This window comes from Lepidochelys olivacea (assembly GCF_965140295.1).
Source record: "Lepidochelys olivacea isolate rLepOli2 genome assembly, chromosome: 24".
In the NCBI taxonomy this organism is placed as follows: domain Eukaryota; kingdom Metazoa; phylum Chordata; order Testudines; family Cheloniidae; genus Lepidochelys; species Lepidochelys olivacea.
The window spans coordinates 16310607-16336216 of NC_140434.1; the positions used below are offsets into that span (position 1 = coordinate 16310607).

Sequence of the window (25610 nt, forward strand, 5' to 3'; positions counted from 1 at the left end):
AGATCAATAGTCTTCATTAAACTAAAAAGGTCAGGACCATCGTATTAGTCCTTCTGCAATATGGCTGTATGATGTCCCTAGAGTTTCTGATTACAGCCTTTGTGGTGTGGAAAGGGGCTGTAACCAAAGCATCCTCTGTTATTTTCAAACATTTTAGAGAATGGGGTGGGGAGTCGGGGAGGGGGGTTCTTTGCACAGCCCAGGATGTTCAGCACTTTTGGGAATCAAGATCAAGTCATCTCTGCTTGAGCCTCTAAAGAATGAGACCCCACCCCCAGCCCATATCGCTGACCACTGGGCCACAAGTTGGCCAAATGTGTGGTGGAAATGGCATAGTAAGCTAATGTCAATCAGTGAGGACCTCTCTATTTCTCCAGCACGCAAACCACTTTGAACCATATGTACACATTGAATCTGAACTTTGGAACAAAATGCGCTTTGGGGATATCGAAGCATAATAACAGATCTAAAGAATTTTCCAAATAAGTGAGGAAAACCCTTTAATCTTCTCCCCCCATTACTGTACTCGGCCAATTCAAACTCAGCACAGTGCTAAGACACTGTCCAAGAACAATTCACCTTTGGGCAGAGAGGAAAGTGGAGCCATTTCAGATCCCATTTCACAGAGAAAACCAGCATTATAATAGAAAGTATTATACTGCTCGTAGTGATCGCATCCTTACCTGTGCGCTGACCTGATGCGCGCTGCTTCTCTTTGGGGAAAGGATGGTGACGAGGAGAATGGCAGCCACAATCTGGAGCTTCATCTTGGCTGCTGAAAGATTCTTCCAGGTCCTGATATCCCCAGTGTGCAGCTCGAGGGTTTAGCATCTATATTTATACCATGTGTGGTACGTGACATTACAAGCTTGATTGCCCAAACTCCATGCCCGCATTGTCAAGGAGACCAATCACCTTTATCAATAAGGAAAGGTCAGACAGCTCATTTATCACCAAAACTCACCCTGTGGAATCTGATTTCTGCTTCCAAAGGCCAGGATCCAACTTCAGCTGGAAAAATAAACTGTTGTTCTCCCTAAACTTATCAAAGTGACTTATCTTTTCCTTTCTGGCATGGAGAGGCAGAACCTGCTTTATCTTTCTAATCTGCCCCAATCCCCATGCCCACCGTTTCTGCTAACTAATCAACTAGCCCATCCCTAGCCCTGCAGCCTCTCAGTTTCCCCTGCGCTCTACGGGCTGTTCCCTTGAAGGGGCCACGAGCCTGATCTTACCCTACTCTCTCAAGCGCAGTATCTTGCGCCACTGGTTCTGCCCAGTGGAACCAACAAGTCTCTCTTTACCCTCCCATGATTGCCCAGACTTTGCAGCCTGCAACTCCTGCCACTTTATTGTCTCGTTCAGGTCATGAACATTTCTTCTTTCCCTCTGCGAAAGGTCTGCCCCCCACAGTAGAGATGTGTCTACCGTAGGTGAAGATATGTCCGCCCACAGCTGAAGTATCTCCCAATCTTTCATATCCTTAACCTTCCAACCTCCCTGCAAGGACAGGAAGTGCTATTGTCCCTGTCTTACAGATGGGAAACTGAGGCACAGAAGGACTCAATAACGTAATCAAGGTCACACAGGAGTCTGTGGCACCACAGGGGATTGAGCTGTCGTGTCCTGAGTCCTAAGCTAATGCTCTAACCACTGGGCGACCCTCCTTCCATAACCTGAGTCCCAAAAGCCACCCCTGGAGGCAGGAATGTAGCAAGTAATAAAATCAGAGGCGCTCCCAAGTGTAAGGGGACTGTTGCCCCCTTACTAACATTCAGTGGGGGTGTTTTAGTTGCTAGCTGCCAGTACTAAAAAGGGGGAAGGTTGGATGGGGAATCAGGACCCTGAGACTGACAGCCCCCAGGAACAATGGGGAGAGGCCAATGCTCCAGATCAGCCTGAATGACAGGGCGAGCAGGCTAATCAGGGAGTCAGAAGGCCAAGGAGGTCCCGTCCTCGTCCTCCATGTGAGCTGGATTTGCCTGGGTCAGACAGAGTGGGGCCGAGCTAAGGAGAAAGCAGGGGCCCAAGCTAAGCTGGGGAGCAGAGCTGGGCCAGATCCAGAGGGACCTGAAAAGCAGCCCAGAGAGAGCAGACCCTGTCCTGGGAGCAGAGCTGCAGCAACCAGAGCCCGAGGGGCCAAAGAAGCAGCCCAGGGAGCTGGAGGCAGCAGCAGCCGTGCAGAGGCCGAGCGGTGGAGCTGGGTCTGGAGCCGTCCGGAGCCGGGTGCGTGAGCAGCTGGGGAGAGCGAGGGGGACCCTGGGCAGTGGGCCCAGCACAGGGAGACGCCTCAGCCAAGAGGCTCTGCAGGCCAGGCTTGGATCGTAACCCCGCCAGGGCGGGGGCGACACTGGGCAGAAGGGTCCTACCACTTAGAGCCTCAGAGCGTGTGGCCACCACCAGAGCAAGTGTCCAACCCACAGCATCCCTGCTGCACAGCCAGGGCCTGAGAAGAAGGCCTGGGACTTACGAGGAACAGACTGTGAACTGCCCTGACGTTCCAGAGACACTGTTTGTGATGTTCCCTGCCACAGAGCAGGGTGATGTGTTTCCTTTAACCTTTCCCATTCTTCCTTACTCTTTTTAAAATTAATTGTTGATTAAATAACTTGTATTTGCTTTAAGTTGTATGTAATGGTCAGTAGGTCAGAGAAGTGCCCAGTGCAGAGAGAGTACCCCGGAGTGGGGACACCCTAGCCCCTGTCCTAGGTGACCAGAGCAGGGTTGGGGGTCGAGCCCCCCAGGAATCCTGGGCCCAGCCTTGTTGGGGTTACAAGGACTCTGCCAGACAGGAGAGTGGAAGGGGAGTCCTCAAGGGCAGGGAGGCCACTGGGTAAAGGAAGTGGGCGTGAGGACTCGGATCCTTTCGCTAGCCCGTGCAGAAGCCAGGAAAGTTCCCCACAAGAGCGGGACTATTTCCCCGCTTACATAAGCATGCTCAGACTTTATGTACAGCAAAGACATCAGTGGAGTATGCTTCCATTGGGTGTACTCAGCTACTGGTTTACTGGCTGACAATAGTGTAGCAAGAGAAGGCTGAGAGTTATCCAAGTCTTCCCGTCCCAAGTAATGCTCCCCTGAACTTCTCTCCCGCAGCCATGGCTCTCAGGTCGTCCTCCTCAGAGATGTCCGCCATTCTTGGCCCCCGCTAGCAAATCGCAAATGGCTTTCTGGAGGAAAGGAATGGCAAGACTGGATTAGACCCAAGAGCCATTTCCTCCAGTATCCCATCTCCGGCACTGGCCAGCACCCACTGCTTCCAAGGAAGGTGTAAGAACCCCAATGTGGGAGAATCTGCCCCCATGAAAGTCTCATCCTTATCCCTAAGCAGGAGGTTTCATAACCCTTCCAAAATTAGGATAATGCAACATAAACCTGATTTGAATGGAAGAAGAGCCTGCACACAGGGGTTTTCATGGTTGAACTAACTCAGATTAAACTCCCACAAAATTGGTCAAATAATGTATCTTTCTTGTATAAACAAGACCTGAGAATCTGGGCCTCTGTTTCTCTCTCTCCGCCCACAACCGGGACCCAATCCTAGAACAACAAAGAACTTCTATTGAGGCCGCTCTTTGCCTCGCTGGACACCCCACTTTTCACCTGTCACCGGTAGCATTGCTATGTTGGCACAGCTCTTTCATGCAAGAGCTCTTCTGAAAACACAGCCACACCTGACAGCCTGTTCTCCCTGTCTGCCCTTGTTCACCTCTGGCAGGCACCGATCTCATGCTGATAAGAGCCATGGGTTCTGCTTCCTCCTCTTAATGACTGACTGTTCCCATTCTTAAAACCCCATGAACTGTCCAGTGGACAAACAATAGGAGCCTGTTTAGAGTCTGACCGGGCATCACCTCAGAACAAGAGCTTTAGCCGTTTGCTGTTCAGAGACGGTGATGTAACAAGGACAGTCCACGTCAGCAGCCAGAAAGGACATTTCTTCGCATGGGTCACTCACTCTAAAATACCTTGCTGTAGGAGGTTCTCAGGATCACTCCTGCTGATTCCCCACTGGACTTCTCTCCAGATTCTAGCAGGCTGTGCAGCTCCGGGTACTCTAGGGTTTGAGGTACACAACTGAACCCCAAGTCCTGGCCTTTTCAGTCCTTACCTGGTTATTCCCTGTGGATCTGTGTGGCATAGAGCTGGGTGGTATCACTAAGTAGCCCAGGGAAAGCATGTAGGAATTCCCATACCGGATCAGATTATGATTATTATTTATCATCTCTATTATGGTCGTGACTAGGAGGCAGATGAGATGAGGACCCTATTGTGCCAGGTGGTAGACACACAAATAGTGAGAGACAGTCCCAGCCCCAGCTGAGATCACGGCCCTGTGGTGCCGCATGCTGGTGGGGATGTTAGTGGAGGTGCAAGCACAAGTGGTTTGTAGCGTGAGGACACGGTCTGCTCACATCAACATAGGCACAGGCAGATGTTCCTTGGGAGGCTGGAAGGATAGACACCTCTCATAGACACCTCTCTGACCATTGGCCATTTCCAGGTGAAAACTTCTCCCCTCCCATCTCCACTTTCATTCCTGTTCACTTGACTCCTGACTTCTCATTCCCCATCACCCAGCCACCACCGTCCCCACCCTCCAAGCCTCTGTCTACCCTCCTGTTTCTCCTTGCCCGGCCCCACCAGCTCCCACCTCCCTTCACATTCCCCCTCACCGGACCTTGTCTCCCCTCCCGTTCCCTCTTGCTTGACCCCACCGGCCCTCTGGTTGCCCCTTGACTGCCTCCCATCTCCCCACCTGGTCTCTAATACCCAACCCTGTCTCCCTTCCCATCCCCGTCTGCCCTCCTGTTCCCCAGTGCCTTGCCCTCCCCACTCTCCCATTCATGGCTTCATAATGTCACTGTGGCAACTACAGAAACTGCTTCCTGAAAAAATACTTTTCAGAAAACATTCCTTGTGTTTCTGGCTCCTATTACCATGTTTTAGCTGCTAGAAATAGGACGTGTCAGCAACATGTAACCAGCCAGCTCCCTATAGACCACTATCAAGGGCTCCATAGAGCCCCAGTGAACGGGACCTATTCCCAGTACTGATCCAGCCTCCGATGTACTGAGGCAGGGTTGAGGGGTATGGTACTTTCTTACCTGCATGTTGGTGAGATGTGGCTTCTAAGAGTTAATCTCTGTCCAGGGTCAGGTCCCTGACACAGTCCCTGAAGTCTACACAGACTGACTCTCCACGGGGCAGGAAGCTTTTCTTTTGTGGGTTTCTTAAAGGGAAGGAAGGGGCGTTCGCGACTGAAAGGTGCAGAAGGGTTTGGTTTTGATGGTCTCTACTGAGTGTTACAGACAGGCAGATGTCCTGCGATTGTGCACTTCTAAAGATTCCTTCAAACTCACATTTCCTCTGTTGTGTGGAATGCTGAGCCCTAGTGCCCTGCTCTAACCACTAAACACCGTATCCCTCCCAGGGTCAGAGAGAGAACCCAGGAGTCCTGTCTCCCAGGCCCCCCTGCTCTAACCCACTAGACCTCACTTCCCTCCCAGCAGGGGAATGCTCAGAAATTTAACTTTGATCGCTTTTTTGAGGGGGGCACGTTCTGTGCCCCCCACACACAGCTGCCCAGGTCCCGGGAGGAGCTCACTCTTCCCTCCTCCCCACTGCAGCCCCAGGGCTGGACAAGTTCTGTGCCCCTGACGATTATTGGGGAGGGGGAGTGCCCCTGCTTGCCCCTCCATGTGCGCTTCCTGCCTCCCACAGTTGGAAGTAGAATCCAGGAGTTACTGCTTTAACCTACTAGATTCTACACCCTGCGCAGCACTGAGAATAGGACCCAGGCGTCCTGACTCCCAGCCCTGCATTTCTCACCAGACTGAAGACTGTATATCTTTTTAAAAGATAATTTCTGATTGGTCTATAACTTATGGGCTTGATGCAGAAATGATGGGTGAGACTGGCCTGTTATGCCCGAGGCCAGACTAGATGATCCTAATAGTCCTTTCTGTCCTTAAAAGCTATGAATCTATTAACCACTAGGCCCCTCCTTCCCACCACCACTGGGAATAGAACGCAGGTGTCTTGCTTTACAGTCTCACTGCTGTAAGTCACTAGATAACATTCATTAGTCCAAGAAACTCTTGCAGCTTGATACAGAAGATACAGAACTGGATTTGGATAGACAAGACTAGTTCTAATTAGACTGGTTTGAGAGTAGCAACCGTGTTAGTCTGTATCCGCAAAAAGAAAAGGAGTACTTGTGGCACCTTAGAAGCTGTTGCCGGAACCCAGGGCCAGAGGCGAGCAACAGCAGGGGTTCGTTGCCCGGTGTGCATCACCCAAGAATCACAACGGGGTGGAGAAGCAGAAAAGTTTATTTGCAGCTGCAAAGAAGGTACATGGAAAATAGAATCTCAAATCCTGCACACAGAGCAGGAAGTTACACAGGCTTTTATCCATCCTTTCTTCAGCATACTTATCCAACAGCAAGCTGCCCTAAGGATCCATATAGCCAGCCAATCCAGTTCCCATCTAGTTCCCTTGTTCTCTGTACCATCTGTTAAACCATACATAAAGCTGCTTTATTCACCATTGTTCTTCCATATCCACCCTGTTTGGCCTTGTTTAGTTTCAGGCAGCCTGACTCTGCAACATATTGTTGCAGATCCTCAGCATAACTGCTGTGAGTGCCTCCAGGCTGGGGGGCCAAGGACACTCGGGCCTAGTACGCAGAGCTGCTGTGAGTGCCTCCAGGCGGGGGGGGGGGGGGGCAAGGACGCTTGGGGCTAGTGCGAGGGGGCTTCATCGACACTCGTGGTCTTCCATCCCCTCGAGTTACCTAGTGGCCATGCCCAGTGTCCCCAACAGGACTAACAAATTTATTTGAGCATAAGCTTTCGTGAGCTATAGCTCCTTTCATCGGATGCATTCAGTGAAAATACAGTGGGGAGATTTATATACACAGAGAACATGAAACAATGGGTGTTACCATACACACTGTAACGAGAGTGATCAAATAAGCTGAGCTATTATGAGCTACCTTTACGTAGAGATTGTCCAGTTTGGCCAATGTACAAGGCAGAGGGGCATTGCTGGCACATGATGGCATAGATCACATTGGTAGACACGTAGGTGAATGAGCCTCTGATAGTGTGGCTGATGTGATTAGGCCCAATGATGGTGTCCCCTGAATAGATATGTGGACACAGTTGGCAACGGGCTTTGTTGCAAGGGTAGGTTCCTGGGTTAGTGTTTCTGTCGTGTGGTGTGTGGTTGCTAGTGAGTATGTGCTTCAGGTTGGGGGGCTGTCTGTAAGCGAGAACTGGCCTGTCTCCCAAGATTTGTGAGAGTGATGGGTCGTCCTTCAGGATAGGTTGTAGATCCTTGATGATGCGCTGGAGAGGTTTTAGTTGGGGGCTGAAGGTGATGGCTCGTGGCGTTCTGTTATTTTCTTTGTTGGGCCTGTCCTGTAGTAGGTAACTTCTGGGTACTCTTCTGGCTCTGTCAATCTGTTTCTTCACTTCAGCAGGTGGGTATTGTAGTTGTAAGAACGCTTGATAGAGATCTTGTAGGTGTTTGTCTCTGTCTGAGGGGTTGGAACAAATGCGGTTGTATCATAGAGCTTGGCTGTAGACAATGGATCGTGTGGTGTGGTCTGGATGAAAGTTGGAGGCATGTAGGTAAGTATAGTGGTCAGTAGGTTTCCGGTATAGGGTGGTGTTTATGTGACCATCATTTATTAGCACCATAGTGTCCAGGAAGTGGATCTCTGGTGTGGACTGGTCCAGGCTGAGGTTGATGGTGGGATGGAAATTGTTGAAATCATGGTAGAATTCCTCAAGGGCTTCTTTTCCATGGGTCCAGATAATGAAGATGTCATCAATGTAGCACAAGTAGAGTAGGGGCATTAGGGGATGAGAGCTGAGGCAGCGTTGTTCTAAGTCAGCCATAAAAATGTTGGCATACTGTGGGGCCATGCGGGTACCCATAGCAGTGCCGCTGATTTGAACCCTAATTAGACTGTTGCACAATCATTACAAATCATACGCAGGATCCATAGGGTCAGCAGAGAAACATTCCCTATGAAGCTCTCTTGCTTAAAGGGAGATCTATTGAGAAAGAGTGCTGTGATGAAAAGGGGCCACTCCTGGGTAAAGCTGGCCTTCAATGGGTGAAAGAACGGGAAAGAACATCCTGTACCAGGGAGAGGAATTCTGAGATAGACTGGAAAGGGAAACCTCTGCAGCAGCAGTTGGCTCAGTAGCAGATATATAGGCCAAGGCCTGTTCCACCCAATTCAGGACATTTTAACCTCTGAGAAGCCTAAGGGAACTGGTAAGCCAGTAGTATGAAGATAGACAAAAGGATGGATGTGTGTCAACTGTGGACAGCAAGACCATTTAGTACAAGACTGTGAGAACTCACCTCAGCCCAATTTAGCGCAACAACGGCAAAGCTGCCTGCTGGAGGATTTGCGCGACGGGGACAGCCAGCAAAGCAGTCATGTAGAGGCACAGAGTACAATCTGGATCTCATGAGGACAATCCTGGAGAAGACTCAGCATACTAAAAGAGTTTCAGACAGCAAGACCATAGCCTGGAAGGACAAATGTGCAAGATTCTGTTCCTGTTGATTGGAAAGTTTTGCAGTGACAAGATAGGCATATAGGACATTTGATTCACTTTCTGGAGTCTGGCCCTTGACCCAGTCAGGGTGAGGAGGAGAAGGAGAAATATAAGACCTGTCTATACTTAACGAGACTGGCCAAAGCTCTTTGTGTTCAGTGGGGTTTTGTACAGAAAGATTCAGAAAAGAGTAGATTTGGGGTAGCTAGTGATTCCCTACACTCATTGAGGCAGCATTAGAAGGAATCCCTGGGAAGATATGCACCACATGGGAATAGAAAGAATACTAGAGTTGCTAGAGGTCAGTTTTATTTGCCTTAAATGACCCGAGCCGTAGAAAGGAAATGTCTGCAATCAGAACTCAATCCTCAGTCAGCGGAATTTGACCCAAACAAGAGGAGTCAACTTCATGAAGATCAACTGGAAGGGACACAAACTAGGGAAATTTCCCACCACAACATCTGTAGAGAGCACTGCAGAGGTATCTATTGGATCTCACAGAACATGGCAAGTTAGAAGCCAATTAGTCCAATTTGGCGACCATCTCCCTCACTCTGTTATTAATCCAAGGGCTGGAATATAAGGAGCCCTAGACTTTGGTTTGCTGACAAGGCAAGTGTTTGGGAAAGAATCAAGTTGCTGCTGTTCTTTCCAAGTGGTGAAGGTGACACATGCCACGTGTTATGAAGACTGAGACCTCATCTCAGAAAGAAGATCAGAGAGCACTATGTTTGCTATGTGTGTGCTAACGTGTAAAGGCTATGTTGAAAGCTTGTATTTAAATATATGCAACAGCACCAAAGTGGGAACACTGTATAAGGGCTAGATTTAATACCAAATAGCTTGTGTTTAAAAAATTATTCAGAAGAATTCCAGATACTATTTGCAGGGTGTTTGCATGTGTTCAGTGTTAATTTATAAGACATTGCACTGGACTCTCTCTCTCTCTCTCTCTCTCTCTCTCTCTCTCTAGCTGCTTGGGAACTGTTAAGACCTATGTTCAAGGTTTTACATACAAGAGCCCTGAGGTTTAACTCTGTGCAAAAGCTTGTGCTTCAACAACGGGCTCAGCTGAGGAAGTGTAAGAAAGAGGGGTGTGTAACCAAGTTACACATCCTAGTGGCGCAGCAACCCTTATCCTGTTATGTGTTGTCTTCAGATACCACCTCCCCTCTCCTTTCTCCTGTGTGATGTCACCCAGAGCCCCTGTTGTTTCCCAGGCGATTGTAGTAAACAAGTCCCTGGAGGTTCTGCTATGCCATGTGAGTAATGGCTTCCTCAGCCCCAGGCCAATTCAGTTACTCACCTCAGAGCCAAGGTACTGAATGGAAAATACAGGGGATGGTGGGAGGGACCCAGTTATTTCTGGAGCTGACTAAGAAGAGGGCATGGTAGAATAACATGCAGGCCAGAGGGCTCTTCCACTCTCAATGGAGGTGGATCATGCCCATGTTCAAGTCAGCCAAGACCTTCTCTGCCTCCCAACTCACCACTCCATCCTACATTCCTTCTGCTGTCTCTCTACCTCTCACCCCCATCACTGCCCCTCCACTCCCGTTGCTGTTCCCATGTTGGTCTCCCCTCCACACAATACTGCCTGTTCCCCGTTCCCCTCCCTGGGACTCTCACCTTGTTGTTTTGGGCAGGCATTGGAGGGAACCCAGCTGCTCCGGCCTCAGCCATCACCTCCAAGCCCAAAGGAGGAAGCGTAGGGAGCGGCCAGCAAGAATTCCTGCTCCCCCCACCACCCATCTTCAACCAGACAGCTCTGCCAAGCAACAACCCAGGGCTCATCTATAGCCTGATGGATGCCACTGTGTCCTCGCCCTCAGTGCTGGTCCAGACCCTGCCAGGGTCCTTCCCAGACATCTATGATGGAGACACCAAGAAATGGAAGGAGCATTTCCACAGCATCCAGAGGGCCTACAAGGAATTTGGCAAGGATGATGACTTGGCCATCCGGGTGCTGATGGAGGACTTCACCCTGCCATTCCCATTTACCTGGCCGGCTGAAGGTGAGGCATCCCTGCAGCCATCCTATGACCCCACCGACTGCTCCAGCTTCGACTTCTTCCTGCACCCAGGCAAACCCGTGCCTCAGATCCTGCAGCCGCTGCATGCCACCACCCAGGCCTTCTTCAAGAAGAGACGCCTGGAGCAGCTGGCCCACAGCTATACCAGCCAGGCTTCCCAGGGGCCATCGGCACAAGGAGCCACTCCCCCGATGCGGACAGAGATTGTGATGATCACCAGCCTGCCGCATGTGAGCACCTCCACCATTCCTGGAGAACCCACCTTCCTCCTAAAAGATGTCAAAGGCCTGAGGAACATCCAGCCTGCCCCTGTGGCGGTCTCCAATCCTGCCCCACCACAGCTAGGAAATCCTGGGTTCCTTACCCCAACCATTTCCCATTTAAACCTTCAGTAATGCTCCAGATGTGTCTGAACCCAAACGCGGCCCATCTGAATACTCCAGATGTTTATGAAACCTCGACACACCCCATGTGAACACTCAATAATGCTCCAGATGTTTATGAACTCCAGCACTGACCATAACACACACTGATGTTCCAGATGTTTTTGAAGCCCAGTTCTGCTCACCTGTCCACTCAGGTAAATCTACATTGCAAAAAACCAACCCCATGGCAGCGAATCACAGAGCCAAGGTCAACTGGTTTGGGCTCATGGGGCTCATGCTGCTGGGCTTAAAATAGCAGTGTAGACGTTGGCACCCAGGATGGAGCCCAGGCTCTGAGACCCTCTCCCCTTGCTGCGTTTCCAGCCTGGCATGGAACGTCTACACTGCTATTTTTAGCCTTGTAGTGTGAGCTCCGCAAGCCCAAGTCAGTTGACACAAGCTCCGAGAGTCGCTGCTGCAACGTAGACATATCCTCAGTGATGATCCAGATGTTTGTTGTCTAGCTAGGATCTGTATGTTACAGCCTGGGTTGAAAGTTTAATAAAAATCGGCCTATCTGCTGAAGAGGGACCCTACCAGCCTACCCTGTATATGGAGAGAGCATCCCGGGGCGAAGATTAGTAAAATCGAATCAACTTGGACTCATCTTTGATCTTAGAGTGAGCTCATCGGACAGAAACATAGATCCTCTTCCACACCACAGCCAGGTCTCTCGCCGTGGGAAGTCAGAGACGAGTTGTGGGAGGCTCAGTCCCGTTACCAGCAGGACAGGTGTCAACACAAGTCAGCTGTCCTTTTCACTATCACCTTCAGCACCATGGTCAGGGATTAAAATAGGCCCAGGACACTGAAGCTGCAGCATCCAGATGAAGGCTGGTCAAAAACTTGCCATCAAAAACGGTATGTCCCAAAACCGAAATATTTCCATTCTCAAATGCCACCAGGGTGCCTCATGGGAGCTGTAGTTTGGGTGACTTGTGCTTTTGGGCTAGGCCCTGGTCAGGCTCCCATGATACACCAGGGTCATACAACTGCCATGATGCATGGCTTCCCCTTGCTAAGCGAGGAGCTGGCAGTCCCTCGTGGGCGATGTCCAGATGGGGAGCCTGGTCCCCACAGCAGAGTATGAGGCACCATTTCAGAATGGAAATCCTGCAATTTTTTTTCCCCCCAAAACTCCAAATTTAATCCCATTTTCCAGCTCTAATCCAGACCTCTTCCTACTCTCCAACTGGCAGGTCCCGCTCCTCTCTGTCCCCTGCAAATCCATATCATGAGTGTGTGTATGGGGAGCTGAGCTCTCAGTCATAGGGTGGGTGAGGATGAATGCACCAAACCATTCCTAAATTCTGCCCCCCCAGCACTGGCAAACCCCACTGTGACACTTCCCGGGGATACCCAGGGCTGGGAGACACCCTGCCACCCTTTGCTCTTGCCGTGTGGGAGCCACCTGTGCTAGCCATGGGTCAGCTCCCCAACTCCACCAGCCACAGGTGACACAAGCAGTCAATCCTCAGTCTATGCAGACCCCACTGTCCCTCTGCAGGTTAGCGAGAGGTGCACTCCAGCTCCCAAGCCTGCCAAGCATCTTCAGCATGGACCCCCTTGTGCACTGGACACTCACTGTGTTTTCTCCCAAGGAACAGCACCCCGCAGCTTGCCAGTTATACCTCAGATCACCGCTCTCCTTAAACACAGCTCTTAGAGCTGCTTAGGGAGAAAGCAAGCAAACATTTATTTAACAAAGAGTAGATTTCAAATAATAGCAAGTAGGAGTAACTGGAAACAAAAAGTTACATGTAAAATAAAATCACAGCACATATCCGAGGGCCTAGGCAATTAACCAAATACTAAGGGTGCCTCCCCCAAAGATCCTCACAGCGATTTACAGCCTGCTTGGCTGTGACCTTCTGTTCATAGGCAAACACACAGCTTGCTTCCTAGGAGAAGGATCCGGCCTGTCTCTTTGCAACCCCAGATATCTCAAAACAGTCCTTTGATCTTTGTTCATAAAGTGTGCGCTCCTTCTTGTAGATTTCACAGTCTCTTGTCGATGTCACAATCTTGATTAGCTGGTGGCTGTATATGAAAATAAACTTACATTCTGAGATGCACAGTGCACAATGATCAGACAGAGAGATAAGCACCTGCTGTCCCCTGCCTGAACAAAGCCTGTCTGAGGCATGTCACCACCTGGTGACCTGCCTTTGACTTCAAAAGCTTGAAGACATAATTTCCAGTATAAATACATCACTCCTTAAATTTGATCCTACATACATTACACAAAGATGATGATCACTACTGGCTCTCAGCAGACACCTTATGACATCCTTCGGTGAATTCTTCTGCATATAGTTGACCCAGGGGATTCGTGTAAAAGTCCCCCATCCCCCCCGTGCCTTCTGCCAGTTGGCACAAGGAGGTTTCTGTGTCACATGTCACACAAGACTTTGGGAAGTCCTGGGCCAAATCTCATTCAGTGGGACCTGCGTTCTGTGAACCTAGTGCCCCCGTGACCCCCCACCAACACGCCTCTGCTTCTCCCTCAGCAGCCGCCTCTCCCTGAGGTATCCCAATGAATCCCTTCATGTTCCTTTCTACAACCCTTAGTCACCAGTGTCGGGATTACAGCCAGGAAAACAGAGGTTTATTAGACGACAGGAACATGGTCTAAAACAGAGCTTGTAGGTGCAGAGGACCGGACCCCTCAGCTGGGTCCATTTTGGGGGGCAGTGAGCCAGACAACCCCATCTGCCCTTCACTCCATGTCACCAGCCAGCCCCAAACTGAAACTCCCTCCAGCCCCTCCTCCCCTGGGCTTTGTTCCTTTCCCGGGCCAGGAGGTCACCGGATTCCTTTGTTCTCCAACCCTTTAGTTCTCACCTTGCGGGGGGGAAGGGCCCAGGCCATCTGTTGCCAGGAAACAGGGTGTCGGCCATTCTCTGTGTCCAGACCCCTGCACACACCTGCCCTCTAGGGCTCTGCAATGATCATACACCCTTATCCCATCCCCTAGACATTTAAGAACTGCCTAGGGGAAACTGAGCCACCCCACACTATTCAGAGGAAACATTAAGAACAGTCCCACTTGGTCACAGGGGGGTCTGTGTCTCAGTGAGGGGTGATGGGGTGAGGGTTGCTGGGGGGTCTGTGCCTCAGTGAGGGGTGATTGGGGTGGAGAGGTGGGTCGGGGGGTCTGTGTCTCACTGAGGGGTGGTTGGGGTGGGTGGTTGCTAGGGGGGTCTGTGTCTCAGGGAGCGGTGATTGGGGTGGGGGTGGCTGGGGGCTCTGTGTCTTAGTGAAGAGTGATTGGGGTGGAGAGGTGGGGGGGTCTGTGTCTCAGTGAGGGGTGATTGGGGTGGGGTGGCTGGGGGATCTGTGTCTCAGTGAGGGGTGATTGGGCTGTGGATTGCTGGGGTATCTGTTTCTCAGTGAGGGGTCATTGGGGTGGTTGGTGTCATGGAGTATGGGGGAGTCAGGGCCCTGCACCCCCCACCCGCCACTTCCTGCGATTCACCATGACTCTCAGCCAGCCAGTAAAACAGAAGGTTTATTAGACAACAGGAACACAGTTTAAAACAGAGCTTGTAGGTACAGAGAACAGGATCCCTCAGTCAGGTCCATCTTGCGCGGTGGGGAGCCCAGACCCTGGTTCTGGGCCTCCCTCTGTTTTCCCGGCCAGCTCTAAACTGAAACCCCCTCCAGCCCCTCCTCTGGCCTTTGTCTCTTTCCTGGACAAGGAGGCCACCTGACTCTTTGTTCTCCAACACCTTCAGTTGGCACCTTGCAGGGGAGGGGCCCAGGCCACGGCCATTCTCTGTGCGGACACCATCACACTGGCCCTCTAGGGCTCTGCAGCAATCACACCCCCTTATCCCACCACCTAGATACTTAAGAACTGCATAGGGGAAACTGAGGCCCCCACAGTATTCAGAGAAAACATTAAGAACATTCCCACTTCATCACATCTCTCTCCCCTTTTGAGACCGAACTGAGCGGGGTCACTTTAGCCAGTGACCTGGGGAAGTTAGAACCCACCAACGTTCCCATGGATGCCCCAACATTTCTCCCATTGTTTGGTGGGAGTTACACCAGGCCTGTCAGGGTTCCTTCCCCACTCTGAACTCTAGGGTACAGATGTGGGGACCTGCATGAAAGACCCCCTAAGCTTATTCTTACCAGCTTTGGTTCAAAACTTCCCCAAGGTACAAACTTTGCCTTGTCCTCGAACCCTATGCTGCCACCACCAAGCGTTTTAAACAAAGAACAGGGAAAGAGACCACTTGGAGACATCTTCCCTCAAAATATCCCCCCAAGCCCTAACCCCCCTTTTCTGGGGAAGGCTTGATAAGAATCCTCACCAATTTGTACAGGTGAACACAGACCCAAACCCTTGGATCTTAAGAACAATGAAAAATCAATCAGGTTCTTTAAAGAAGAATTTTAATTAAAGAAAAGGTAAAAGAATCACCTCTGTAAAATCAGGATGGAAAATACTTTACAGGGTATTCAGATTCAAAACACAGAGGATCCCCCTCTGGGCAAAACCTTCAAGTCACAGAAAACAGGAATAAACCTCCCTCTTAACACAAGAAAAAGTCACATAAAACAAAAGATAAACTAATCCGCTTTGCCTGGTTTACCTATAGTGGTTGCAATATTGGAGACTTGGATTAGGATGGGTTGGAGAAGATGGATCTCTGTCTGGCCTCTCTCAGTTCCAAGAGAGAACAACCACGTAAACAAAGAGCACAAACAAAAGCCTTCCTTCTCCCCCCCCCCCCCGCAACAAGATTTGAAAGTATCTTGTCCCATTAATGGTCCTTTGGGTCAGATGCCAGCCAGGTTAGTTGAGCTTCTTAACCCTTTATAGGTAACAGGGTGTTGCATCTGGCCAGGACGGATTTTATAGCACTGTATACAGAAAGGTGGTTACTCTTCCCTTTATAGTTATGACAAGGCCCTTCCAGTTTCATGCCCTCCCGTAGGTCGGGTGTGCTTGATGGCACTCGCAGGCCACATGTGGGAAGGTTTATGTGGCCTGTGCCCTTTTGCCACCCCAAAACTCCTGGGGTTCAAACTGAGATCGGGTCTTCTCCCAGCACTCCAGTCTGGAGGGCTGTGATTCGGGCTCTCTTGGTGTTAAGGAAAAGTTAGCACATGTGACTCCATTTTGGTTTGGGGCCCAGCATTGTCGAAAAGCAAACACATCATCCAGCAGGAGGAGTGATCCTTAGATACTGAATCCCTGTGAAAATCCTCCTCCTTGTCTCCAGCCTGCCTTGACTCCCAGTATCTGTTTTTTGTCAGTCTCTAACTCCCTATCTCTTGGCCTTTGATGTGAGGCCTCCCATCCTGAAAATAAAAGTTACTAATGCATGGCTTTAGGACCATGCTGTGTAATTAACATACTGGTTTAGCAGGAGGAATGCACCAAGCAGGGATAGGAGGTAGATAAGAAAAGGGTTTGTTTATTGGCTAAGGTTTCCGATGCACGAGGGCAACATGCTTTGCTAAAAAGTATATAACCTTTGTATAATCTGTATTCAGGGTCCCCTCCTGGCTAGCAGGGGGGCACCACGCTCAAGCGTAATAAACTTAGTGTCTTTTGGGAACTCTACAGCTGTGGACTATGTTTATGTGCCTCAGCCTAGATTCGAACTGTGCGTGACCTATCAGGTATAATTCGCAGCAGTTGTGTGCGTGTCCTCTCAGGTGTAATTCCTAACACTTGGTTAAAAGCCCCCACCTTGACCTTGGCCACCCTCTGCCCAGGTGTGTCTGTCACCAGCAGCTCAGCATCAGCCCCTTTCATTTGATGCAGCCACGTTGGGGCAGAGGGGTCAGGATACACAGCAAAGCACCGCCCAAAGAGATACGGCCACAGCTTTTTAGGGGCCTGCCCCATGGCCAGGCATTTCTTCTCTGTGGCCGCATAGTTCTGCTCCCGGGGCAGCAGCTTCTTGCTCGGGTACCCAATGGGGTGTCTCTCCCCCTCAGCATCGGCCTGCATCAGCACCGCATCCAGCCCTGCGTCAGAGGTGTCGGTGAACACTGTAAAGGCTTGGCAAAATCTGGGTTTACCAGATTTACCAGAGCCTGGATTAGAGCCTCCTTCAGCGCACAGAGAGTCCTCTGGCACTGCTCAATCCAGACCATCTCGTCTGGCTTCCCCTTCTTACACAGCTCAGTGATGGGGGCAGCTAGGGAGCTAAAGTGGGGTACAAACCTCCAGTAGTACCCCGCCATCCTGATTAAGGCCTGGACCTGTTTCTTGGTCTGGGGAATGGGCCAATCTCTGATTGTCTCCACCTTGGCCGGCTCTGCGCTTGGGCAGCTGCTCCCCACCTTGTGGCCCAGGTACAACACCTCTGCCATCCCCACCTTACACTTTCCAGCTTTCACCGGCAGTCCTGCCTCCTTGAGGCAGCCCAGCACCCTCTTCACCTGGGACACGTGTTCCTCCCAGGTCTGGCTAAAGACATAGATGTCACCAATGTACGCCAAGGCCAAGTTCTCCATCCCCCTCAGTAACGGAACCACCCGGCGCTGGGAGGTGGCCGACCCTTGAGGTCGAAAGGCTGGACCAGGAACTCAAAGAGCCCCAAAGGGGTGAAAGCAGATTTCAACCTGGCATCTGGGTCCAAAGGCACCTGCCAGTCACCTTTGGTGAGATCCATAGGAGTGAGTAACGAGCCCTCCACAGCTTGTCTAGTATCTCACCAGGCCTAGGCATGGAGTAGGCATCGGACATGGTGATGGCATTAAGCTTCTGATAGTCCACCCAGAATCAGATTGACCCGTCTTTCTTGGGGACCAGCCCCACGGCTGAGGCTCATGGGCTGTTGAACAGCTGGATCACCTCTAAAGCCAGCATGTCCTTGACCTCTCTCTCCAGGTTCTGGGCTGTTTTCCCAGTGACTCTGAACAGGGGACACCTGATGGGAGGATTGGCTCCCATCTCAGGGAAGAGATCCACCAGGGGTTTTTCCCCCTTCTTCTCCCAGTCATCCCTACTCCAGGTCCAGGGGTCCCCTCACTCTCCTCCCATACAGCAGCTCAAAAGGGAAGAACCCTGTGGATTCCTGGGGCACTTCCCTGTACCACAGGTGGGGCAGGTTCTTGTCCCAGTCCTGCGGATGCTGATTCATAAAAGTCCTCAGCATGATCCTCAGTTTCCCATAAAATCTCTCCACCAGCCCGTTGGACTAAGGGTGATATGCAGAGGCCCCGGTGGGCCAGACCCCACATTTCTCCCACAAGCCCTAGAGGACTCAGTTTCCCTGGGTGTTACTGCTTTAACAAGGAGGGGGAGGATCGCCAGCCTTACTTCTCCACTGTTCCCAGCTCCACCCACAGCCCGGTCTGTGTTCATGATACGATATGAGTCTGCTCAGACTCAGCTCACCACCCCACCTCAGTGCTGTCTGTGCCTCTCAACAGCTCTCCCCTCGTAACTCCTCAATACATCCTCACAGGGCCTGCCCCATACGCCCCCTCACAGACCCCCAGTGTCCCCCCTCAGGACCTGCCCCATACGCCTCCTCACAGCCCTCCAGTGTCCCCCCTCAGGACCTGCCCCATAAGCCTCCTCACAGCGTCCCCTCCCCCCAGTGTGTCCCCACAGGACCTGCCCCATACACCTCCTCACAGCCCCCCCCCAAGCGTGTCCCCTCAGGACCTCCCCCAAACACTTCCTCACAGCCCCCTCCAAGCATGTCCCCTCAGGACCTGCGCCATACACCTCCTCACAGTGCCCCTCTAAGTGTGTCCCCTCAGGACTAGCCTCATACACCTCCTCACAGCCCCCCCTCACCAGTGTCCCCCCTCAGGACCGGCCCCACAAGCGGCCTCACAGCCCCCCAGTGTGTCCTCAAAGGATGTGCCCCATACGCCTCCACACAGCCCCCCAGTATGTCCCATCAGGAGCTGCCCCACACACCTCCTCACAGCGCCCCCCCCAAGCGTGTCCCCTCAGGACCTGCCCCACACACCTCCTCACAGCCCCTCCCATTCCCTCATTCTCCTCGTCCTGTCCCCCATTCTCCCTGCAGACCCTCGAGATCCCTTCCTCGCTCCTCGTGTCCCGCCCCGGGACTCCCCGTGCCGCGGATACACCAATCCCTGGCGGGCGGGCGGGCGAGGACCCCGCCGCGAGGCAGTGACCGTGGGTCTCGCGCGCCCCGTTTCTGCCCCGCCCCCTCCGCTCAGCCCGGCACGCGGCGGTAGGCAGCGCCGGGGGGGGGCGGGAAGGGGGCGGAGCTTTGGAAAAGGCGGGAAGAACCGGGGGCGTTCGCGAGTCTGCGGGGTGGGGAGGAGACAGCGCGAGACGTGGAGAGGAAGCAACGGCGGGGGGGGGACGATGGAACGGCCTCCTGCTCCTCCCCGGACCCTTCAGTGGGCGGGGCAAAGGAACAGCCCCGCCCCCTTTCAGGCAGCCTATTGGGAGGCTTAGCATGGGGGACGCATTAGAACAGACTCCTTCTGCGCCCTCCAGACGTTTCAACCCTCTCCTGTCTCCTCATGTAGCCCGGGGGGGCGCAAGGGAACAGCTCGCTTCTTCCAGCCTGGAGGGAGAAGTCGCAGGGGGAGGGGCAATGGAACCGCTGCCTCCCCACTGCTCCCCTCCCAGCCTTGGGGTGGGGGTTAAAGGACCAGCTTCCTCCCTTTAGTCCTCTCGCCACACAGCGTGGACAGAATTGGTGGGTGTCACCCCCATTGCCCTGCTCTCAGGGGGAGGGGTCACAATACCCTCTGAACCTGGGGGCTGAGGGGGTTTGAGTCCCCTTCCCGCAGCAAGGAGTGATGGGATTGGAAGGTCTTTGGTCACCAGAGAAACCCACCTCCATGACTGGACTCGGCACCAGGCCTCCATCGTCCAGGCTTCATGTCTGGCCTCTGGTAGCCTGGGGTCCATGGGGGGGCCTAAGTGTTTTGTCTCTGGCTTCAACAGCTGGACTCAACACTTGGCCTCCTTTCCCTGCCTTCGGCATCTGGACTTGACACCTGGTGTCGGTGTCTGATTTCTGTCTCAGCTTCAAACATCCGGCCGCAGCCTCTGGTCTGAACATCTGGCTGAAACATCTGCTCTCTAAGCCACCCGACTGCAGCCTGCATTTGACCTCAGCATATGCCATCGACATCTGGCACAGGTAGATCAGGTTTTTTAGGTACATTTCTTTCTTCTGCCTCTTTTTAACGAGTTCCCGGGAATACTCTGGTCTGATATTGATAATTGGCTGAGGTGGCAGCACTTTTGCAATCTCCTGCACCCTCTAATCTAACAAGAGTGAGGCATTTACATTTTCAGATTAGTGCACCCATCACCCCATTATTTACATTACAGCACTGAATAATCCTGTACCAACAAATATTTTCCACCCGCACCTGGTAGCGAGCAAAGCCTACTGCATGTTTAGAAAGTTTTTGGCCTCAGCACATGGGAGGAAAACGTGGTTGTTTGTTGTTGTCTTCCCTAAACTTTATATCAGAGTTTAGGGCTTGGGTTCCCACACTTTTGACTGGGACGACCCCATTGTAATGAATTATTTCCTTTCAGGGCCCCAGATAGCATGGAGGACACCATTTTGGAGAGCGAAATGGCATCCTCAGCACAGTGTGACCTCACGTGTATGGCGCATGCGACATCACGCCTCGTAGAGGATGCCAGTTTTCTCTACCAAATGGCATCTTCCATGCTGAATGACCTCATATGTGTGGTATGTGCAAAGTCATGCTGTGTGGAGGATGGCACATTGTAGAGCAATATGGCACTCTCAATGCCTCATGATTTCGAATGTGTCATACATGTGAGGTCACGCTGTGCGGAGCAAAATGGGTTGCTGGAACTCCATCTGCTGATGGCTGGGGTCGAGACACACAGTTAGGGAACTGCTGTGGGGAAGATTGAAGGTACTTTTTAGGCCAGGGACTAATGGGCTGCTTTGTTCGATTGATTGATATGGGTGAGTTAATTCATTCTCTTTATGTGATTGTCCTGCTTGGCAGCCATCATTATGTGATTGAAAGTTGGGGCACCAGGAGCTTTTCCTTTGAGCATTTGTTTTATGATTATTTAAATATATTTTCAGAAGTGACTTGTGATTTTGGGAGCCCAATTCAAAACACCTTGTGCAGAGCACCCAACCTGTGAAAATCAGCTCTCTTTGAAGGCTTGGGCTCCCCAGAATGGCTAGTTCCTTTTGGAAAATGTTGGCCTGATTATTAAGTTCTATAAAGGGCACTTTAAAATGCCTTGCTTATGTGAAGATACCTTGTAAGTATAAAAATCACAATTCCATGGAGTGTCACCGACAATCAGCCCTTTAGGGTACAGTCTTCATTGCTGTCCAGAAAATCTAAATGAAATGGTTTGAATTGTAACTTGGATATTTTCTGACATGGATATGCCTTAAAATGGCTGGGAATTTAGGGCCAAATATGTCACATAACCTCTAATGCTGCGTTACTGGAGCCAAAAATCATGTTGGCAAACCTGATCTAAGCCCTGCAGATGATTATTGCATCCTAATGGGTGATGTACTTATTGCCATTTCTGTATGTATGCAGAACCACGAAGAAGCCTGCTGCTACCCAGTTTGTTCGAGCCATTCTTGCCCCATTGTGCCCTACGCTTACACAGAGCAGGTCTGTGCTCCTGTCTGGTGGCTGGAGTTTGAGCTAAGAGACTCTGAGCTAAAGAATCCTAAAATAGGGGATTCATAAACTGCTATATGTGGACTAACCACGAGGGGGAGCCGAGAGCCACAATGTCTACTCATGGTGGTAACAGTACCCCCATCACCAAGAGCTAAAAGCTGCCCTAGCAGCGAAAGCTCATCCCAACTTTCAGAGTTCCATTGCGGCTCAAATCCTCATATGGACCATCTCTTCTGACAAATCTCACCTGGGAAGGAGCCACTGGGGGGGACTGAACCCTGGCTAGCTACATCTGAAATCATGCCAGAGCTGAAAGGGTTATATTTGTTTGCGCAAAGTCAGTTGCGGACTAATACACCTGTACGATGTCCTGCTGCTAGAGGGCACACAGCCACCCAGGGGAGGTATGGGTTACACCTTCATTTTTTTTTAAGATTTGATAGTGGACTCTAGCCTTTGTAGGCACATTTTTCGCGTGGCTTCTTGATGATTTGGGAAGTGCCCATGCAGTTCATGAATTCTGTGTGAGCTTATGAACTGTCCATCAGTATCTTTATTAGATTGCAAACTCCATTTTGAATGTGTGTGTGTGTGGGGGGGTCTTCTCTGTGATCTTGTCTCCATGGTAGACTGAAAGTCCAAGGTGTAATGATACAGCACTGACAGTAGAGGGTCATTAAATTGGGATGGCCCCTATTGAAATAAAGACTGGCTCCCAACCTGGGGATCAGTTTGTCAGGGGAGTGGTCCACTGGCAATGAAATTGCCTGAGGAAACAGATCCAAGAGTCACCTGACGGGATGGGAAGATTAGGAAGGCAGGAGTTGATCTATTTGGGGTCTTTGGCTGTTGTCACCAGTTCAAGCTGAGGGGAAGTGATGCAGGAGCCTGATGAGGCAGGGGAACCCTGCCTACCTGAAGTCGGATGGTTCCCAAAGGATTCCCAAGGGAAGGGTGAGCCAGAGTGAGAGGCAATGTGTTTAGGATGTTTGTGGGTTTAGATATGAGCTGCTCTCTCTGTGTATTTCTTGTGCTTAAGTAAAGTGCAATAGTATTTGAGAATCCTATGCAAAGTGCCTCTCTCCATGTTATATATTTCACCTCATCATGGGCCCCCTGGGAGAGTTAAACTGGAAGGCTCCTATCTTCAGTGGGATTCTGGAGGAGGGTGAGTTTAAGCTACAGGAGAGTCAGAGGAATCAGCACTGATTCTAGCAACTGGGTGGTTGGACCCCCTGGCTGCAACTCTCAGGAGGGGGTGCTAGATAGATCAGCACCCTGGGAGTGTGCATAAGGACCCCAAGACAGAGCCAGTGTCTGGTCTCATGTGTATTCAGGCTCTGGAGGCTTGAAAGACATGGAAACCAGTGTCTGGGTCCCCTCACAGCAGTCTGGTGGGGCAGTGGATCAGAGCTTTGACAGCTTCCTAACAGGTTGTTTGGAAGTGGCTGCTTCTGTGGTCACAATCCAGTTGAGTCATGAGAACGTGGAGAGGGGTTCAGGAAGAGTTGCCACTTTTATTTCTAGCAGCATTTGACATGTTAGTGGAATGAGCAAAAAGAGCAGCCCTGCTCCCATCTGCTTTGCAAAATATTGCTCTGTTGCCCTAGGTTGGGATCTTCAGACAGACCGAAGGAAATTAGGATTCTTTGCAAATCCCAGCCCCAATGTCTTTTGGGGAAGAGATTTTGTGTCTCACATGAAGGATAGAAGGTGACAGTCCGGATATAGGGAGCTGGGCTGGATGAGGCTGAGAAGCCAGTGGAAGGGGCTAAAGCCCAAAATAATTAAGAACAAATTAAACCTTCTCATGAATTTATCTGTAATCTGTGTCCTTTGAAGAAGCAAGACTGAGGTGCAGTTTATGGGTGGTTTTAATGGGAGTGGTTTCTTGTCCGGCGTTCAAGCCAAAAGAGCGTAACTGTTCTGGAAAGGGATCATTTTATGGAGTGCAAGGAGGCACCTCTAGATTTTTGAGGATTATGTGCTGGAGCATCTACCCTGAAAGGAAAACTTGCCACATGTTCTCTAGCCCTGGTAGTGTAGTTCTGTAGCTCAGTTAACGGATACTCTTCCCTCCTGCTCTTCTGGATTTGTGAGCCACTCCATTATTCATTTTTCCCAGTGCTGCTGCTTCCCTGGTTTCACCACTGAGGGAGAGAGAGGAATACTGGAGAACAGTGTCTTCCCCCACCCCCCATACAGTAATCATTGCCTACAAAGAGTTTAGAAATGACTCACAGTCGTGTCAGCGTTTACAGAGGAGCGAATCCTATCCCAGCCTGGAAGGAAATTTAATTTACTAAAATGTAAAAAAACCAACAGTTACTGAACATTTTTTGTGCGTTTGTATTTATTTTAATTTTTGCAAAGCTCTCGCAATCCCCCAGGGCAGCTGCGGGACAGAGCTCAGTGTCCCTCCGCTCCCTGTTACATCAAAAAGCATAAAAATCAAGGACTGTCACAGTAATCAGCTAGAGGCCCATTCAGTAGGATTCATGATTTTCAGTCAGCATTTGATTGGTGGAAGAGTTGTGAGGCAGCAGCACGGGGAGCGTAATGGCAGGTGTCATCATCGAAGTCAGCCAATCCGGTTTCGCCAGCGTTTGAGTTAGTAATTCATAATTCTTAGTCCTGGGGAGAGATGGCAAATGGTCATTATGGTCCCAGTAACCCACAGGGAATCAGACAAGAACCCTCCCGCACTCCCTGGAGGAGTTTAGTCCCTTTCTAGTCCCCTACAGCTGTGTGCGACCGCCAGCATTCCACTTCCAGTATTGTGCATTGTACAGCAGTGCCCTTTACAAACTGCGATTGATGGCACTGGATGGGGAAATGAGGGAGGAGAGGGCCAGGGGAGATTTGGGAGGGCTGGAACTGAGCTCTTGGATTTGTTAAAGGGAAGGGTAATTTTAGAAATTAAAACTTTCTTTTGGGGATTTGAGCTGCCACTGGGATTTATGCTCTGGTTATCACACACTCGTCAAATCCCTGCCACTGTGTCAGTATTTACCCACATAGAGTTTATTCTGTCTGCCACGGGAATGCTGTGTCAATGAGACAGCATTGCACTTCCTAGCATTGCATTCAATGGAGAGGGTGACAGGAGGAAAGGGGAAGAAGTCTTGCGTGCTTGAAGGGGGCAGCTCAGTGATGTTGAGAGTAGCCCTCTGCCCTGCTCCTGATCTGTGGTGCATGATCCTGGTGGTGAAGTGGCTGCTGTGAGATCAGGAAAAGTGGTTGTGGAGAGGAAGTATGTCACAAAGCCAGTGCTGCTACACGGTAGATTCTTCCAGGTTTGGCTAATGGAAGCCCCAGAGCACCCATGGAGTTGGCGCCTATGCTCCTGAGAGTCAACAACCACACTGTTCCCCAGTTCTTTTGGGCCCCTATTCTAGGGCCTCCACACCTCTGGTGATTCTCCATCCTTCTTACCTCTCTCCTCCCGCAGCCCTCAGTTCGGGTCTTCTGCGAGAGGGCTCCCCACAGTGTTCCACTCTTCAGGCCCCCTTGCCTGTGAGTCCTACCCCTGCTAAGCAGCATCTCCTGGGAGCCTCAGTCTAGAAACAACTCTCTGCTTCTTGGCTCAGCCTGCCCTGATTGAGCTAGTTTGTCCCCTTTCCCTCGGGACCCCTGCACACACCGTCTGTTCAGCAGGGTTTCCCTGCTCTGGCCAGTTTTCTCCAGTGGCTGCCACCCACAGCACTAGCCGAACAGCTCTCGGAACTTCTCTCTCTGCACAGGTTTCTTCCCCAACATCTTCCACTGCAGCCTTCTCAGATCTCAGACAGCTCTCTCCTAGCAATTCTTAACAGCTCCCTGCATGGAGGCCAGGTGCCCTCTATCAGGACCCACTGGGAGGGACCTAACTAATTACAGGTGAACAGGACCCATTCCCTCTTACATGAACCAGTCTTAAATGAACACAGCCATCAAATGGGGAAGTT

The 25610-nt window shown here is 51.1% G+C and overlaps 1 protein-coding gene across 1 annotated transcript in view; it reads right to left on the reverse strand.

Moving 5' to 3' along the window:
• LOC311512789 (uncharacterized protein) overlaps window positions 1-898 on the reverse strand; it is a 51130-nt gene extending 50232 nt beyond the window's left edge. The window contains exon 1 of the mRNA XM_084614158.1: window positions 684-898. Coding sequence (XP_084470284.1) covers window positions 684-767 — 84 coding nt within the window. The 5' untranslated portion in view covers window positions 768-898. The remainder of the gene's footprint in view (window positions 1-683) is intronic.
• Window positions 899-25610: the final 24712 nt, after the last annotated feature.